Below are 14,536 nucleotides of genomic sequence, written 5' to 3' on the forward strand. Positions count from 1 at the left end.
TAATTACCACGTTGTCCTTGGAATACATTACTAAATTTCGTTCGAACATGAAAAGGGTAGTTGTTGGCAATGAAGAAGTTGAGGGCAAGCCAGATATCGATATACCACGGCGGTTAAATGTCAGTTGCTCTAAGCCTCAGGGGTTGATTAGACTTTGCGGGGTTGAAAGCCCCTAGTAAGCCATCGCTTTTTAACAATCGGGATGTACGTTATTTGGCGACGGTCCACGGGACAACAATTGGGCCTCTGACAGAAACATTCGCGGGGTAAAGTATGATTCCGCGCAAGTTCTTAGTTCATGCTTAATTTCATCTTCAACATTGACTGAACATTGGCCAGTGACTGATGGCACCTAAGCATTCTTAGACATGCATAATTCATATTAGCCAGCAAGAATCACATATGTTTTGACGCCATCTCATGCAGTCTTTATCATCTTGTGCTCAGGTTTACTCCTTTACATCCCAATTTCTCTATTGTCAACAAAGGGGTTGGCTTCATCATTTCAGCCTAAACCATTCCGTGATCTTAGCCGCCGTTTCCTCCTTTCCTGCGTGCCGCGTTGGCTTCAATATTGCAACTGGCAGTGATCTCTATTACCTGGGGCGGAGAAGTATAAAGGAGTGATGATCCCCCCTCGAGGAGTGGTCTCAGTTAAATTCTCAGAGCATCATTCACCAATACAGTATATACATTGTTCTTGAAGCCAAATCCCAACAAACAACCACCAAAATGAAGATCTCCGCTGCCACCATCGTCCTTGTTATTGGACTTGCTGTTGCCGCCCCTGCTGCTGAACCAGTTGCTGAGCCAGCCGCAGTCCTCGAGGGTAATTATACCCTACTATCTATCTTTTGGTAGCTTAATGTTTTCCTTGGCTTACTTGAACCCATAGCCCGTACCTGTCCCGCAGGTCCTATCGTCGAGTCTTGCTGGAATACCTGCAAGAGTCAAGGCAAGACTGGTGCTGCATACACCAAGTGCTGGAAATGCTGCGGTGCAACCTGCACCACCTGCTAAAGGGGGTCCTCACTACGCTGCCTCAAGGTCGATGCATTGGTGGTGGCATTGGAATTGATATGTGGAGGCTCGAAACGTGGTAGATAGCTTGGCAAATTCGGATACTATGGCTACAGCTGTAAGCGCAATTAAAGCCTTTATATTCTCTTGGTGGACATGGAAATCGAAGTAATTTTGTATGTCTAATATTATTATTAAATTGTACCCCTCCTTCCACTCCGACAACTTCGAATCTTCATTACATGGTAATACATATCCTACAAAGCAACCTAGGTCTTAAAGCTCAAATCCGTATTTACGGGTATATTGGAGAGAACCCGTACCTCAACTCTCAGTTCCATATTGCGAAAGCAACTTCCCAGTCCACTTCTCCCCATATGCATTCGTTCCAGCCCCAGAAAAAAATCTATCATGACCCCTCGCAATGACATCTATCCAGGACCCTTGTTCATACACAGCATTCCACTATCCACCGTCAGCTCTCTCGTGTCATTAGTTTGAAGACTCTGCTGTAACATACCTGATTATGCATATGGTACGCCCATGCACCGCGGAAGAAATTCTCCATCGTGCGATTGTTTCCATGCTCCGACACGGCCGCCATCTCTCCATCATACGCACTCCACTCATCGCCTGAGATGCGGGCTTTAAAGACATCGCTCCAGCTCTTCAAACATGGCACCAAACATCTCCCAGTCGCCATGCCATCCATGGCAGGCCATGGAGGGTCAAAGAACGCGCTCTCGAGCTTCAGCAGGCCGCGCTCAGAGTTGACCTCGTTACGGCCTTCACTAACCATCATTCTCCCAAGGATCATAAAATGATACATCAACCCCATCCGCGTCCCGCCTGTTAGTAGATAGGATGACATGCTTGAGTTCGCAGGGAGAGCTACCAAGGCGTTGTTGTACAGTGTTGGATCAGCATGTGCGCCCCAGCGCTCTGAGAATGGGCGACCAGGCAGCAAGAGAGGACGCATGTCGCGTAGAAGAAGCATGTCAATGTCGAGATATACACCCCCGTGGAGATGAAGGATGATGAGGCGTGCAGCGTCGGAAGAGGCGACCGTATAGAATGTGAGTTGTGTCTGATCGCCCGGTTTGTAGAACTGGATATACTCCTGTCCCGCAGCATCCCGGACGATAGAATCTGCAACAAAAACCTCGCCCTGAGAGTTTGGCTTACCAGGTTGTGCGTAGTAGCGTGCTTTGTCGAGAGGGTCGATGGTCGGGGAGATAGGAACACGGGAGGGGAGACGCCACTCCTTCAACTCGATTTCGCCAGTTTCGATGAATGAGAGGAACTTCGCGAAGCTTGGATGCCTGATCCAGTTTGTTAAGGCACCGGGGTGATGATCGACGTTAATCCAGATCCAAAGTCTAGAGCAGGCAAGTCTCTGAGTATAGAAGTAGGATTTTATGAAGAGTTCTGTGCGCCATGATGGTGGTCCAGACCACCAGACATGGTATAGAATGACAGGACCTCCACAGTTTGAATCATCAGGCCCTAGTTTAGGAACTGTAGCAGTTACAGCTTGGCCTGCCTCTGGAACCTGGAAATATGTATCTTGCTGGGTAGCTAGGTAGTCGATGCACTTTCGGACATCTCGTAGTTTTTCTGGTTTCTCGTAAGGTCCTCGGCATTCATCCACCAGAAGGTCTAGGTTTGCCAATATATCTGATTTAGCACGTGGACCAAGGTAGGCGTCATGGTCTGGCGTTGGAGGGAAAAACAGAGGGAGTTGGGCTTCTGTCCCATAGAAGCCTCCGATCTGGAAACCAATGTGGCAGGATACCAAAACTATAGCTGTTATGAGAATACGCCGGAGAGTGAAGAACCCGAAATATTCTTTGTGTCGAGGAAGCGACGGCTTCTCTATCCAAGAAAAGAGAGTATCCAAGGACTGCATATGGTTTTTTAAGAACCAAATTCCGGAAGCAATGCAGACAGTGATTCCAAACTTCTGCGAAAACAACAGACTTGAGAACGTTAGGACAGTCATTTGTGAAGCGTATGCAAGAACAATAACGAAATTGGCTGTAGTCGCACAGGTTGCCCGTATGAGCAGAAGTGTGCTGCAGAAAAAGATAAAGCGAAAGAAGCCAACTTGTATCTGGAGTAGGAGCCATTGAAAGAGTACGCCATTGACATAGACGTTTCGAAAAACTTGTTGTGACTCTGTTGAGATAAGAACTGCAGCAAATAAGAGGGCTACGCATGGTAATGATACGTAGCAGGTATACTTCCAAAAGGTAAGTATGCTTTGTGGTCTGTCTTGTGGTTTCGAGCCTCTAGGAAGCTCAAAGTAGCCATTAACGTTCCTGCCGTCGTTCTCTGGCACCGGAGTACTTGCAAAGGCATACTGTGTAAAAACAGGCCAAATAGCTCCAAGTATGGATGAAAGAAATGCGCACCAAACAGCATTGGATGGCCAGGGAAGATCGTGTCGATATGCCGCGACGGCGGTTCCCAACGACAGCAAAAGTGATGGATATGCCTTCCCCGCTACTGGTAATATGTCTTGATTTGAGAACACGAGTTTTGATATCAATATCGATATGGGAAGAACCAACGAACGAAAAATGACATATATCTCTAAAGGAGCAAAGCAAAAAGCGTAGCTGGTCAGAGCATATTCAGCTGCGATAATCACAGCCAGCGCAACGATTCCTCGAGCATTATTAGGATTCCATGCTGGGCGCAGGACTTCTTTGGTATTATCAACATCGGAGTAGTCGTCTAACCCGGTGTCGGTCGGGGGTATAGGATTATAAAATGCCGATAGCCATGTTCGTTGGACCGGCTGTAGGAAGGAGAGAATGCAACCGCTCAAAAGTATAAAAATGCTCGCAATCAATTGATGTAGTAGTGTGGTTGAAAGAGGAAAGGCAAATCGTAGGACTTCAGCATATGGTAACTGAACTGCACCAGCTGTGGCGTTATTAGCATTGGCGGACCAGAAGATGCAGTGATAGGATGCTTACTTTGCAGCATAGGCCTGCCGATGGAAAGCCCATAAGTTGATAGCACAACGCATACTATGAGGGCGCCTTTATATCGGTATAGCCAAGTCCATTTTGCTGGAAGACTGTTCGACATCCTTCGTGGACTATGTTTCAATACCAATGGTCCACCGACGAGGGAGGAGCTTCTGGAGGTCCCACGCAGGGAAAGCTATACCCCTCGAGGCCCTCCCGTCAAATGTAATTGATCGATGCGAAGCTAGACGCCGCACAATACGAGAAATTGTAGATCATAATATGACCGCGGTGCTTCCTCCACATGTTGGATAGCGATCTACAGGACTTTTGGTCGCCAATCATGTACGCGTCTATCGTCACGATTGTTGCAGGCTGCGCACTGACCAAATGTGTACCACCATACAGTACAGTTCAGCTGGAAGGTTTTGTTTTTGTCACGTTTTTGTCGGAGTCTACAAAATACCACGCGTAAACGACTCCAATGTGCATGACTTGGCGGTTGTAACTGAGGCTAAATATAGATATAGTTGAAGGATGCGCCCAGCATTACGAATGCCCCGCCTTATGAACCCAACGTGCTCAAAAAGTCAGTCATATAAAACTGCACTGTCAACTCGGTCCCATACTGTGATATGTCTCTACTTTCTTGTGGCTGTTGACCATGGCTTGTACGAAAGAGACGGTTAAGGCTCATGGCCTTAATATATGGTCTACGGGTGCTCCGCCAGGGTCCACAACAGAAGTGGAGTAAGTCAGCCTACACCAACTTGTAACCTGCCAACTCGTCATAGTATCGTCGGTGTTCAGGGATTAGGCTCTGACCCGTTCTTCACCTGGGTCAAGAAAGGGCGAGCCCCAGAAAGTAAATCGTCGAGGAAACTTGTGGATAAGCTATGGACCAGGAAAGATAAAAAGCACCCGAAACTAGACGGGAACAACGAGCCCGTTGAGTTTATGTGGCCTCGAGACCTACTCGTGCCATCATTTACGAATGCGCGGGTTGCCACCTATAGCTACAAATCCGGCAAAGGGGTTAAGACCACCTTGCGCCAATTGGCCGAACAGTTCCTAAACGTATTGTTCCAACACAGGCAGAAGCCAGATGTGAGATGCTCAGCGATTCTCATCTGATAAGAGTGCCCCTAAATTAAGAGCAACAATAGGAACGCCAAAGACCACTGGTCTTAATTGGGCACAGCCTTGGGGGGCTTGTCATCCAACAGGTCTGTTGGACGCCATTCTGCTGTGAGGGTCTCACCTACTGACTAAACTGCACAAAGGCTCTCGTTATCGCCGCGCTGAACCGAGACTTTCAAGAGCTTCGTCTCTCAGTGTCGGGTGTAATCTTCCTTGGGGCACCTTTCCAAGGAAGTAATGCGGCTGTGCTTGGAAAACGGCTGGCACAGGTCACCGGGGGTGATCTTTCTCTGTTAGAGTTGCTACAAAAAGATAATACAAACCTACAGTCTCTATCGAAAGAATTCTCTGATAGCCACCACGAATGGGACTTCGTGTGCTTCTACGAAGATACAGATGCTGATTATACTCTGTTTAAGACTCGGGTTTGGATCTCTTTCTTTTTTACATATCGATCTCTCCCGTTAACTATATGAAGGTAGTAACTGCCTCGTCGGCTACTTTAAGCGGAAGGCGAATGATATTTTTACACACCGATCACTCTGGGCTTAACAAGTTCAGTGGATCAAATGATGAGAATTATGCTTTGGTACTGCCCGAATTACAGAGAATGGTCAATAATGGACCTTCAATGGTGGCCAATCGATTCAAACCTAAAGGTACTAACTTATTGGGCTCCGGGATCTTCTCCTAGATACTTTGGCTGACTTTTTAATTTTTGGCTTAAAAGTGGGCGAACCAGCTGGAAACAAGCATTGGCTAGTTCCCCGCGGGATCAATAAACTATTTACTGGGCGCTCTGAGATTATCGATAGGATCAAAGCGGCGTTACAAGATGACGGTGCTCAGCATGCCGGGAAACAGAAGGTATTTGTAATTACCGGCCTTGGGGGCATGGGAAAAACCGAAATCTGTTTACAAGTAGCGAATATATTGCGGGAAGAGTGAGCTCCCTCGTTGGACTAAATTATGGATCCCGGACTTAACTGACAACGGCAGCTTTTGGGGCGTGTTCTGGGTCGATGTCGATAGCGAGTCTACAGCAAAAAACGACTTTATTTCCGCTGTGGCGTCATTCGGATCCTCAGCCAAGAGTGTTGATGATGCACGTCGATTACTTGCAAACACAAAGCATAACTGGCTCCTTATTCTGGACAACGCTGACGATCCGGAGTTCGACTATCAAGCATACCTACCATCAGGGTCTCGAGGTGTGGTACTCGTGACATCTCGTATTTATGACTGCAGTCAATACAGCACAGTTGGCTCAGAAGTACTCACGAGTCTTGATATCGGCCTATCCAAACAGCTTCTACTCAGAGCAGCAAATATTGCCGAGGACCTGTGGCCATCTGTCGATCAACAAGCAGAGGATATTGCTAAACTCATTGGTTCACACACACTTGCGCTAATCCAGGCTGGAACATACATTGCCAAGGGCTACAGCCGACTAGACCAATACCCCGAAGTCTATGGAAAACATCGCAAACGACTCCTTACATATCGACCTTCACAGGCCCAGTCAAGATATGGTGACGTTTATGCGACCTTTGAAGCGTCTGCCCAGATTTTAGAGAATTCTGAGAGTGAGGATGCTAGAGATGCTCTACGTTTGCTTGGGATACTTTCAATGCTGCATTCAAGTGCTCTCCCACTTCAGATATTCGAAAATGCATGGAACCGCTCTAGGAATGTTCTTCACGTCAGTGACACAGAGATAGACCTAGGAACTTGCTCCCGATGGCACGCCTTACAGTTGCCAGAATTCATGGAAGTGGAAGCAAACGAATGGGACCCCCATCGTCTCAACAAAGCGAGTTACTTGCTTGTTTCGCTTTCATTTGTCGTGCGAAGCAATCTAGCTGGGGAATCACCTAGCCTATCTATGCATCCGCTAGCTCACGCCTGGGCTAAAGATCGCCAGGAATTGATCCAGCAAGGCCAAACCTGGATCGCCACTGCCTGTATTGTTGCACTATCTATTCTCTGTTATGGCTCCCCAAGGGACAGCCTAGTGCATCTCCAATCTTTGCTCAATATAGAAGTCAAGACAGCATTCTCTCTCGGACCGAAACCCATGCTGGTCTCGATTTTTATCATTTTTTGCCAGAACCTAGCAACAAACCGGGACGATTCAAGGCTCAAGACCCTCCTTCAAGACATATTCGGCATTCTTGCAATCGAGTTTGATAAACCATCAATAGAATACCTGGAAATATACAGAATTTATGGGATAAACTTGCAAGACATTGGAGATTTAGCAAATTCCCTTCAACTATATATACAAATCGCGAAGATTCTCGATGAGAGACTACCTCATTCTCACTACAAGCGGCTTATTTCACAGCACAACGTCGCAAATGCGTATCATGCCAGTGGGGAAGTAGAAAAAGCGATAGAGATTTTTGAGCAAGTAGTAGAGGCTCAAGAGGACCTTCATATTACTAACGGTCGCCGGCTCATGTCACAGCATGAGCTTGCCCGCGCATACGTTGCTAATGGGCAAGTGGATAAGGCGATAGAACTCCTAGAGCAAGTTGTGGAGATTAAAGGCACAATGCCCATTGCTCACCCTGAGCGGCTCATGTCACAGCATGTGCTCGCACGCGCATATCATGAGAATGGGCAAGCGGATAAGGCGATTGAGCTCTTTGAGCAAGTTGTGGAGATTAGAGAAAGCGTGCTACCTATTACCCACTACGATCGACTTGCGGCACAAGACGAGCTTGCATTCATATATAATGCAAATAGGAAAGCATATAAGGCAACACATCTCCTAGAGCAAGTGGTAAAGATTCGAGAGGAATTGCTACCTACTACTCATCATGACCGGCTTGGATCAGAGCACGAGCTTGGACACACATATCTTCAGATTGGGCGAGTAAAAGAGGCGATAAAGCTCCTAGAGCAAGTAGTGAAGAACCGAGAAGAGATCCTTCCTGTTGATAATCAAGCCAGGCTCATGTCACAGCACGAGCTTGCACGCGGATATGTTATAGATGGGCAGGTGGAAAAGGCAATAAAGATCCTGGAGCAAGTTATGAAGCATAGATGCAAACTGCCTACTGACCACCCTAGTCGACTCATGTCACAACACGTGCTCGCTCGCGCATATTATAAGAATGGGCAAGTGGATAAGGCCATTAAGCTCTTTGAACAAGTTGTGGATAGCGAAGGCGCACTACCTATTACTCATCCCGACCGGCTCTTTGCACAGCATGAGCTCGCCTGCGCATATAATACGGATGGCCAAGTGGATAAGGCAGTAGAACTCCTAGAGCAAGTAGTAAAGATTCAAGAAGAGGCGCTACCCGTTGCTAACCCGGAGCGGCTGAGTTCACAGCACGAGCTTGCACACATATATCTTGTTAAAGGGAAAGGGGGCCGAGTTAAAGAGGCAATAGATCTCTTAGAGCGGGTAGTGAATGTTCGAGAAGAGGTTCTGCCTGTTACTAATACTCAAAGGCTCGCATCTCAACATGAGCTCGCATACGCATATTATCTGAATGGGCAAGTAGAGAAGGCGATAGAGCTCATGGAGCATGTGGTGAAGATTAAAGAAGAAGTGCAACCTGCTACTGACAATAGTCGGCTCATATCACAAAGTCTGCTTGCTCGTTTCAAGAAGGGGGTATAAATACGTGGCTTCAGCAGATCAGCGGACGTTTTATATCCTACATAACAAGTCATGTTACCTCAAATATCTACATTCCAATGATATATATTTGTTCCAAGCCCAATTTGTCTCTATATGAACCATGGTGGTGGCGAGCTGGATAATATTGTATTCGTCGCAGGGTGGCCCGACTTTCCAGCAAAAAGTTGCCGAAGGGCCCGAGAATGCTGCATGTATAGATTGGTGCAGGTATTAGCAGAGTAATTGTTGTGATTTCACGAGCGACCAGAACGGGACATCCCAAGGAAGAGGTTCCCTGAGAGAATTTCGGCACAGAAATTCGAGCGTGTTGGCTGGAATCCTTCAGTGCCCATTCTTAAACCTCGGAGGTTTCGGAGCTGTTGTTGATCGAGAGGTTTAGTGTTCCGAGTATGCAAGCATGAGTCATTCTGAGTGTTCCACAGTGTCAGCTCGTTCAACCGAGAATAGGGAGTAAGGGGTTACTTGAAAATTCCTGTTCGCTCACTTCGACTCATTATGATACATGATGGCCGTACCAAATGATTCTAGTGTCGCTGAGGGTACTGAGGATAATGAAGGGGGATATCGACAATCATGATTTGGGTGTATTCGCATCTCGACTCATTATGGCCCATTGTGATACTGAATGATTTGAACTTCGCGAGGTGTAGAATGCGAAGATAGATAGAATAACGCTCAATTGAATAGTATATAATGATCGTAAACTGTAGAATTAATTGACAGCAAGCCATTGTGATAAATAACGCGACTGCAAGTTTCCTGAAGTGAGTAAAGCAACTCTGCCAAACCCCATTCATCTCCCTACCAGGACACCGCACTGTCAGTCACATATTATGAAAAAAACACTATTTTGCCAATCTGATTCCATTTAAAAAACTGGAACTTGATCAATAGCAACCGACATCGTTTGAATTACCGTCAACGTGCCCCTATATCCTAACATACACGTGTCAAACTCCATTTGTCCCTTGGCTAACCATAACCAACACTACTAGCACTACTTCCCCGAATTCAACATCTGTCGCAACGCTCCCAACTCGCCTTCCAATCGCGCAACCCGAACACTCAGGTCGTCTCGTTCGCGCTGCGTATTCTTCAGCGCCGTTTCCAGCTCGGTGACTTGGTCAACGCGCTTTTGGCGGTACCGGCGGGCGGCGAGGGTGTTCAGTTTGCGCTTTCTGATTGCGGAGTTGGGCTGGGTGGTGGCTGTGGTTGCAGTGGACATGGTGGAGCCGGGAGAGGTGGTGGATTTGGTTGTGGGCATGTGGGCCGGGGAGTCTGATGAGATTGACTGTGAAAATGGAGAAGGGCTGTTGGCGACTGTCTGTAATGAGTGCTGTGAGAAGTCGTCTAAGATATATGTTAGATATGATCAAAACGTTCCATAGCTTTAGAGGCTGACCTTGATATGCATATGATACAGGTTCCGAAAGATTCTCGAGGGCCTCCGGAGGAGTGTCTAGGCCGTTTTGGTTGTGAGGCGTGATCATGATTGACTGGTAGGTAGCGCCACCATCGAATGCGAATGGGTCTATAATGGAAGTAGGGTCGTGAAAGGCTTGGTCATCGAAAGAAACATGGTATCCCGGCTGTGGTGCCAGGTCACCGTCGGTGACAGAATTGTCATTTTGAAACCAATCAACTTGTTCAGAGGCTGGACTTTGAAAATAGCTAAAGGATGGTGTGCCCGAGTAAACGGGATCGATAAGGTGGGGTGAAGGAGCGTAGGATAGATTTGCATTGAGCTCGGGAGAGTAAAGGTTATGAGTGGTATCTGTAGCCAAGTAAGGCTGTTGTTGTTGGCGCTGGTCTTGTCTATACGACAAGTTGCTGCCATGGAGGCTCGACGACAACAGCGAGCTGTTGCGGTTGGAAGTAGAAGGTCTGGGAAAGACACGGTGCGCACATGGTTCTGATGTTGGAAGAGGGCAAGGGGGAATTGCTTTCTACGGGCCCTTATGACCCGTTGCGGTTGAACTCAAGGTTTGAGTAGACTTGGTATCAGCGAATGATCACTGAAGGGGGATGAAGTCGAGGATGAGGGGGGATGGACATATAAGGTGGTGTATCTTCGCTTGGGGCTGTGTCTCGATGCCTTACATAATCAATTATTGGGGGATTCTCCAATCACAGGCCCAACACGAGGTTAGATGGGTAGAAATACAATGCAAACAATCGGCCTCACTGCCTCTACACTTTTAGCCGTAATACCTAATAATACGGAATTCAGTGGCACTGCTTCAATTTTAAGCTGCTCTTGGATCAAGTTGTCCATCAAACAAAAGTACGTTGTGAACAGACAGAAGGTGCATACCCCGCTACTGCGTTACCCCTCCATGACATTCGGCGTGAAGGTCTGCTACCGCGATTGCGGTTTACACGGTGTATATTTATACACGATATGTGGCAATGAGCTATTACTGACGTCTTTCTATTAAAGGGAATAGAACTCATTGTGCCCCTTTACACTGTTCTCAAACTACTCAGAAGAGGCAGAATGGCCGTAGCAACGGGAAAGATAGATGTTCCTGGGATTCAGGGAGTGATTCTGGATATTGGTAAGTTTTTAGAAGAGCCAGGGCAATTAAAATAATATTTTATTTGCCTAGCTGCCTAAGAAAGCATACGGCTGACCCGTCACTAGAGGGGACTATTTGCCCGATATCGTTCGTTAAAGATGTTTTGGTAAGTTGAGCTTTATTACTTTTTTTTTTTTTGGAACGTCAACGTGTTACGCACCGTGGTTCTCTCCTTCACATCTGGAGTGTGCTGAGCATGTCATCCCCTATTTAAGATCTCGCTTTTGTTTCTACTTTGAAAACCCATCACACCATCATTTTTAGCATCGTTTTTGTGGGCTTTCCCGTCAATATCAGACTATCACTTTGTGTACCCCTATGTTCCTGGTTACTAACATTATTAGTTTCCCTACGCTCTAGAATCTCTCCCCGGAGTTCTCGAGACATCATGGGACTCCCCATCTTTAGCACCCTTCCGTGACGCCTTCCCGGCTGAACATCGCGGCAGCCCTTCGGCACTCCTGTCACACGTCCAGGACCTTATGGCCAAGGACGTCAAGATCGCCTATTTAAAGTCTTTGCAAGGACATCTCTGGCTCACTGGTTATCAATCAGGCGCATTACGCTGTCCTCTATTCCCAGATGTTGCACCTGCAATCCGGCAATGGCACGCTCAGGGGAAGAAAATCCTGATCTACAGCTCTGGGTCTGTCGCTGCGCAGAAGTTATTACTTCAATACACAACAGAAACCGAAAATGGGGGTGATTTGAGGGAATTCATTGAGGGGTGGTACGACACTGTTAATGCCGGGATGAAGAACGAGGAGAGCAGCTACCAGAAGATCCTGGAGGAAGAAAGGAAGAAGGGGGTTGAAATTAATGCCGATGCTTGGGTATTCTTCAGTGATAACTTCAAGGAAGTGGAGGCTGCGGATAAGGCGGGCATGAAGACAGTGCTTACGGTGCGTCCTGGAAATGCAGAGGTTCCGGGTGATGAGTTGGAGAAGTACAGAGTAGCAGAGAGGTTCGATAATGTGAACTTCGTATAGGTTGATAGGCTTACGCACTCAGACCATGCTTTGTCTTCAATATAAGCCTTTCCATCCATCCTGAGCTTCCTGTTATACCATAAAAATACATAAAATAGCACAGATCTCAGGCAATCTAACCCGCCTATGAACTACCCACACCCGAAAAACGCCATACCCATCTATCGATCTTACAAATCCACCCTCGGCAGATAATACCTCACATTCTCATACACCAAAAACGTAACCCACGTCGCCGGCAACACCCTCACCATATTCAACCCCAACCCCCTATAAAACCCCCTCACGCCCTCCTCCCTCCATAATCGTCCCACCACCCCCATAATCCCCTTCCCGAACCTCGCCTCCGCATTATACGTCTGCAACCGCGCCCTCACAACCTGATACGGATACGTCGCGCACCCCGCTACCATCTTCGCCGCCCCGCTTATTGCCAACGTAGCTTCATATCCTATTTTCTCTTTCTCCTCTCCCTCCCTTCCTCGCCGCGCCACATACGACAACCATGCTCGCTTCATCGGCTCGTAGACCCCGAACTGCACGGCCCCGTGGCTGACACCGAGACAGCTCGCGCCCATCCCGCGATAGAAACCCCTCCACCCCTCTGTCCTTGCGATCGCCCGCGCTCCAGCCCACATACTCGGATACGCTCCAACTGCGCCGCGGTCTGTCGATAGCATGCGAGTTTTCAGCACCCATATCGGATTCGTAGCGAGGGTTGTAAGGAGTCCCGCGCCGAGGGACGCGAGAAAATAGTCCCCTGGTGTGAGGGCGCTGCCATGGCGTGCGCGGTGCAGAGAGAGGGGCGTTTCGACGAGGGATTTGAAGTAGAAGAATAGGGCCCAGGAGGCGCTGTTGCCGAGGAGGTTGGGGGTGAGGCCGCGATAGAGGGAGGTGAGGGGGTGGGGGTGCAAGAGGAGGGAGCGGGCGAGGGTGAGGGAGGTGGTGGGGGTGTGGGAGGTGTGCGTGCGGTGGACTAGGTAGAGGGTTAGCTGGGGGTCGTAGGAGGTAGGAGGAGGAGGGAAGGGACATGGGGGGAGGGAGAGGTGAAAGGGAAGGACGGGGCGTACTTTGTAGGCGTGTCTTGATTATGTCGAGAGGGTGGACGACGAGAGTGGAGATTGCGCCGGCGCTGAGGCCAGCGCAGGTCTCGACCAGCGCGGGGGAGAGGCGCGCATGCTTTTCATTCATTCGAAGGGTATTGAGTTGTTCATGGCTTGGGGGTTGGCGGTGTTCAGAGGGGGTCGGAGGGGCGGCCTGGAAATTTATTTGTCGATGACGGAGTTGAGGCGCAATGTTTGCCGAGGCGGCCGATGCAATGCGCTGATATAAATTACATGTTATCGATCGACAAATTTTTGGGGAGCAATTCTGCTTCACGTGGAGATATGTTTGGTTTAATTTTGGAATATAATGGCATTGGAAGTGCCAAATACAGGTTAGGCACAAGTGGTGATTCCGTATTTTCGGATTTTACAATACAACTTTCCCATGAAAGACCTCATATCCACCGCTTCCCACCCCTTCGATAGCCATTGACTAGATATCAAAACGCCTCTGATGCCTGAACAATCGTACAACCCGCTTCATTAGAGACGTCCTATCCCCGTAATCCATCCATCCATTCATCTGCCGCCGTTCGTTTATGCGAGTGGGGAGAAGAGTCTGCGGAGGTTAGCATCGCCCGCAGCATACACATAGCAGGTAACTCATACCTAATCAGAGATGGGCGAGGCTGGCTCTGAGTGTATCCTGGTATATATGTTAGTCCCGTCCGTCAAGTTCGTCTTCGTATGTCAGGCGTTCGTACCGATGTAGACAACCAAGGGGAGGAAGCCGCTGCGATGAGGTTAGCTACTGATGCTACAATACTGCGCAGCATGGGAGAGCATAAACATACTAGTGAATGACCACGCGGGACACATCAATGAGCTTTCCGACTCTCTCCTAGAATGCAGTCAATATCCATCCGGGCGCCTCAAACATCGCGGTTGCGCGCACCTTCGACTCCTCGGACAGTTGGAATGAGTAGGCCATTTTGATTTGGTGGGACTACACAAACATCATCAGCATCTCCATTTGCAACATAATCCCATCTACCAACTTACTGTGAAGAGGAACGTTGTATTGTCGGGATCGTGATGTACAGTTAAATCTACCCTTCTCCCTTCC

At 48.1% G+C, this 14,536-nt stretch overlaps 7 protein-coding genes across 7 annotated transcripts; 3 read left to right on the plus strand and 4 right to left on the minus strand.

Annotated features, from left to right (window-relative positions):
• The first annotated feature begins 15 nt into the window (after positions 1 to 15).
• Positions 16 to 1,228, plus strand: VE01_02321 (uncharacterized protein). The gene is made up of 2 exons (XM_018271831.2): positions 16 to 829; positions 896 to 1,228. The coding sequence occupies exons 1-2, from the start codon at positions 733 to 735 to the stop codon at positions 1,018 to 1,020; spliced, it is 222 nt and encodes a 73-aa protein (XP_018132795.1). The 5' UTR covers positions 16 to 732; the 3' UTR covers positions 1,021 to 1,228.
• VE01_02322 (uncharacterized protein) lies at positions 1,186 to 4,648 on the minus strand. The gene is made up of 3 exons (XM_018271832.2): positions 4,005 to 4,648; positions 1,541 to 3,951; positions 1,186 to 1,485 (listed from the first exon to the last, which is right to left on the minus strand). Exons 1-3 carry the CDS (start codon positions 4,117 to 4,119, stop codon positions 1,345 to 1,347), a joined length of 2,667 nt encoding a protein of 888 aa, XP_018132792.1. The 5' UTR covers positions 4,120 to 4,648; the 3' UTR covers positions 1,186 to 1,344.
• Positions 4,352 to 9,501, plus strand: VE01_02323 (uncharacterized protein). Its single transcript, XM_059463433.1, has 6 exons — positions 4,352 to 5,105; positions 5,165 to 5,224; positions 5,282 to 5,563; positions 5,617 to 5,797; positions 5,869 to 6,082; positions 6,138 to 9,501. Exons 1-6 carry the CDS (start codon positions 4,707 to 4,709, stop codon positions 8,773 to 8,775), a joined length of 3,774 nt encoding a protein of 1,257 aa, XP_059319909.1. The 5' UTR covers positions 4,352 to 4,706; the 3' UTR covers positions 8,776 to 9,501.
• A 292-nt stretch (positions 9,502 to 9,793) lies between these two features.
• On the minus strand, positions 9,794 to 10,286 carry VE01_02324 (uncharacterized protein; the record flags this gene model as incomplete). Its single annotated transcript, XM_018271834.1, has 2 exons — positions 9,794 to 10,146; positions 10,199 to 10,286. 2 exons carry the CDS (start codon positions 10,284 to 10,286, stop codon positions 9,794 to 9,796), a joined length of 441 nt encoding a protein of 146 aa, XP_018132798.1.
• Positions 10,287 to 10,954: 668 nt separating this feature from the next.
• Positions 10,955 to 12,410, plus strand: UTR4 (enolase-phosphatase E1). The gene is made up of 4 exons (XM_018271835.2): positions 10,955 to 11,102; positions 11,237 to 11,354; positions 11,441 to 11,481; positions 11,720 to 12,410. Exons 1-4 carry the CDS (start codon positions 10,962 to 10,964, stop codon positions 12,362 to 12,364), a joined length of 945 nt encoding a protein of 314 aa, XP_018132799.2. The 5' UTR covers positions 10,955 to 10,961; the 3' UTR covers positions 12,365 to 12,410.
• VE01_02326 (uncharacterized protein) lies at positions 12,340 to 13,639 on the minus strand. Its single transcript, XM_018271836.2, has 2 exons — positions 13,435 to 13,639; positions 12,340 to 13,340 (listed from the first exon to the last, which is right to left on the minus strand). The coding sequence occupies exons 1-2, from the start codon at positions 13,553 to 13,555 to the stop codon at positions 12,535 to 12,537; spliced, it is 927 nt and encodes a 308-aa protein (XP_018132796.1). The 5' UTR covers positions 13,556 to 13,639; the 3' UTR covers positions 12,340 to 12,534.
• A 105-nt stretch (positions 13,640 to 13,744) lies between these two features.
• On the minus strand, positions 13,745 to 14,518 carry VE01_02327 (uncharacterized protein). Its single transcript, XM_018271837.2, has 6 exons — positions 14,473 to 14,518; positions 14,366 to 14,416; positions 14,265 to 14,311; positions 14,175 to 14,203; positions 14,080 to 14,116; positions 13,745 to 14,029 (listed from the first exon to the last, which is right to left on the minus strand). Exons 2-6 carry the CDS (start codon positions 14,399 to 14,401, stop codon positions 14,008 to 14,010), a joined length of 171 nt encoding a protein of 56 aa, XP_018132675.1. The 5' UTR covers positions 14,402 to 14,416; positions 14,473 to 14,518; the 3' UTR covers positions 13,745 to 14,007.
• Between the last annotated feature and the right edge of the window lie 18 nt (positions 14,519 to 14,536).

Source organism: Pseudogymnoascus verrucosus (assembly GCF_001662655.1).
Source record: "Pseudogymnoascus verrucosus strain UAMH 10579 unplaced genomic scaffold scaffold_9, whole genome shotgun sequence".
Classification (NCBI taxonomy): Eukaryota; Fungi; Ascomycota; class Leotiomycetes; order Thelebolales; family Thelebolaceae; genus Pseudogymnoascus; species Pseudogymnoascus verrucosus.

What these genes read in the sequence shown, in the direction of transcription:
- VE01_02321 (XM_018271831.2), top strand. Translation starts at nt 733, where the DNA reads ATGAAGATCTCCGCTGCCACCATCGTCCTTGTTATTGGACTTGCTGTT. An exon ending in GCCAGCCGCAGTCCTCGAGG is followed by an intron (nt 830 to 895) that starts GTAATTATACCC and finishes TTGAACCCATAG; the next exon opens with CCCGTACCTGTCCCGCAGGT.
- VE01_02322 (XM_018271832.2), bottom strand. Translation starts at nt 4,119, where the DNA reads ATGTCGAACAGTCTTCCAGCAAAATGGACTTGGCTATACCGATATAAA. An exon ending in CGGCAGGCCTATGCTGCAAA is followed by an intron (nt 3,952 to 4,004) that starts GTAAGCATCCTA and finishes ATAACGCCACAG; the next exon opens with CTGGTGCAGTTCAGTTACCA. An exon ending in CGTACCATATGCATAATCAG is followed by an intron (nt 1,486 to 1,540) that starts GTATGTTACAGC and finishes GACGGTGGATAG; the next exon opens with TGGAATGCTGTGTATGAACA.
- VE01_02323 (XM_059463433.1), top strand. Translation starts at nt 4,707, where the DNA reads ATGGTCTACGGGTGCTCCGCCAGGGTCCACAACAGAAGTGGAGTAAGT. An exon ending in CAATCGATTCAAACCTAAAG is followed by an intron (nt 5,798 to 5,868) that starts GTACTAACTTAT and finishes TTGGCTTAAAAG; the next exon opens with TGGGCGAACCAGCTGGAAAC. An exon ending in GCGAATATATTGCGGGAAGA is followed by an intron (nt 6,083 to 6,137) that starts GTGAGCTCCCTC and finishes TGACAACGGCAG; the next exon opens with CTTTTGGGGCGTGTTCTGGG.
- UTR4 (XM_018271835.2), top strand. Translation starts at nt 10,962, where the DNA reads ATGCAAACAATCGGCCTCACTGCCTCTACACTTTTAGCCGTAATACCT. An exon ending in GGGAGTGATTCTGGATATTG is followed by an intron (nt 11,355 to 11,440) that starts GTAAGTTTTTAG and finishes ACCCGTCACTAG; the next exon opens with AGGGGACTATTTGCCCGATA. An exon ending in CGTTCGTTAAAGATGTTTTG is followed by an intron (nt 11,482 to 11,719) that starts GTAAGTTGAGCT and finishes TAACATTATTAG; the next exon opens with TTTCCCTACGCTCTAGAATC.
- VE01_02326 (XM_018271836.2), bottom strand. Translation starts at nt 13,555, where the DNA reads ATGAATGAAAAGCATGCGCGCCTCTCCCCCGCGCTGGTCGAGACCTGC. An exon ending in AATCAAGACACGCCTACAAA is followed by an intron (nt 13,341 to 13,434) that starts GTACGCCCCGTC and finishes CCCTCTACCTAG; the next exon opens with TCCACCGCACGCACACCTCC.
- VE01_02327 (XM_018271837.2), bottom strand. Translation starts at nt 14,401, where the DNA reads ATGGCCTACTCATTCCAACTGTCCGAGGAGTCGAAG. An exon ending in AACTGTCCGAGGAGTCGAAG is followed by an intron (nt 14,312 to 14,365) that starts GTGCGCGCAACC and finishes ACTGCATTCTAG; the next exon opens with GAGAGAGTCGGAAAGCTCAT. An exon ending in TCCCGCGTGGTCATTCACTA is followed by an intron (nt 14,204 to 14,264) that starts GTATGTTTATGC and finishes ACCTCATCGCAG; the next exon opens with CGGCTTCCTCCCCTTGGTTG.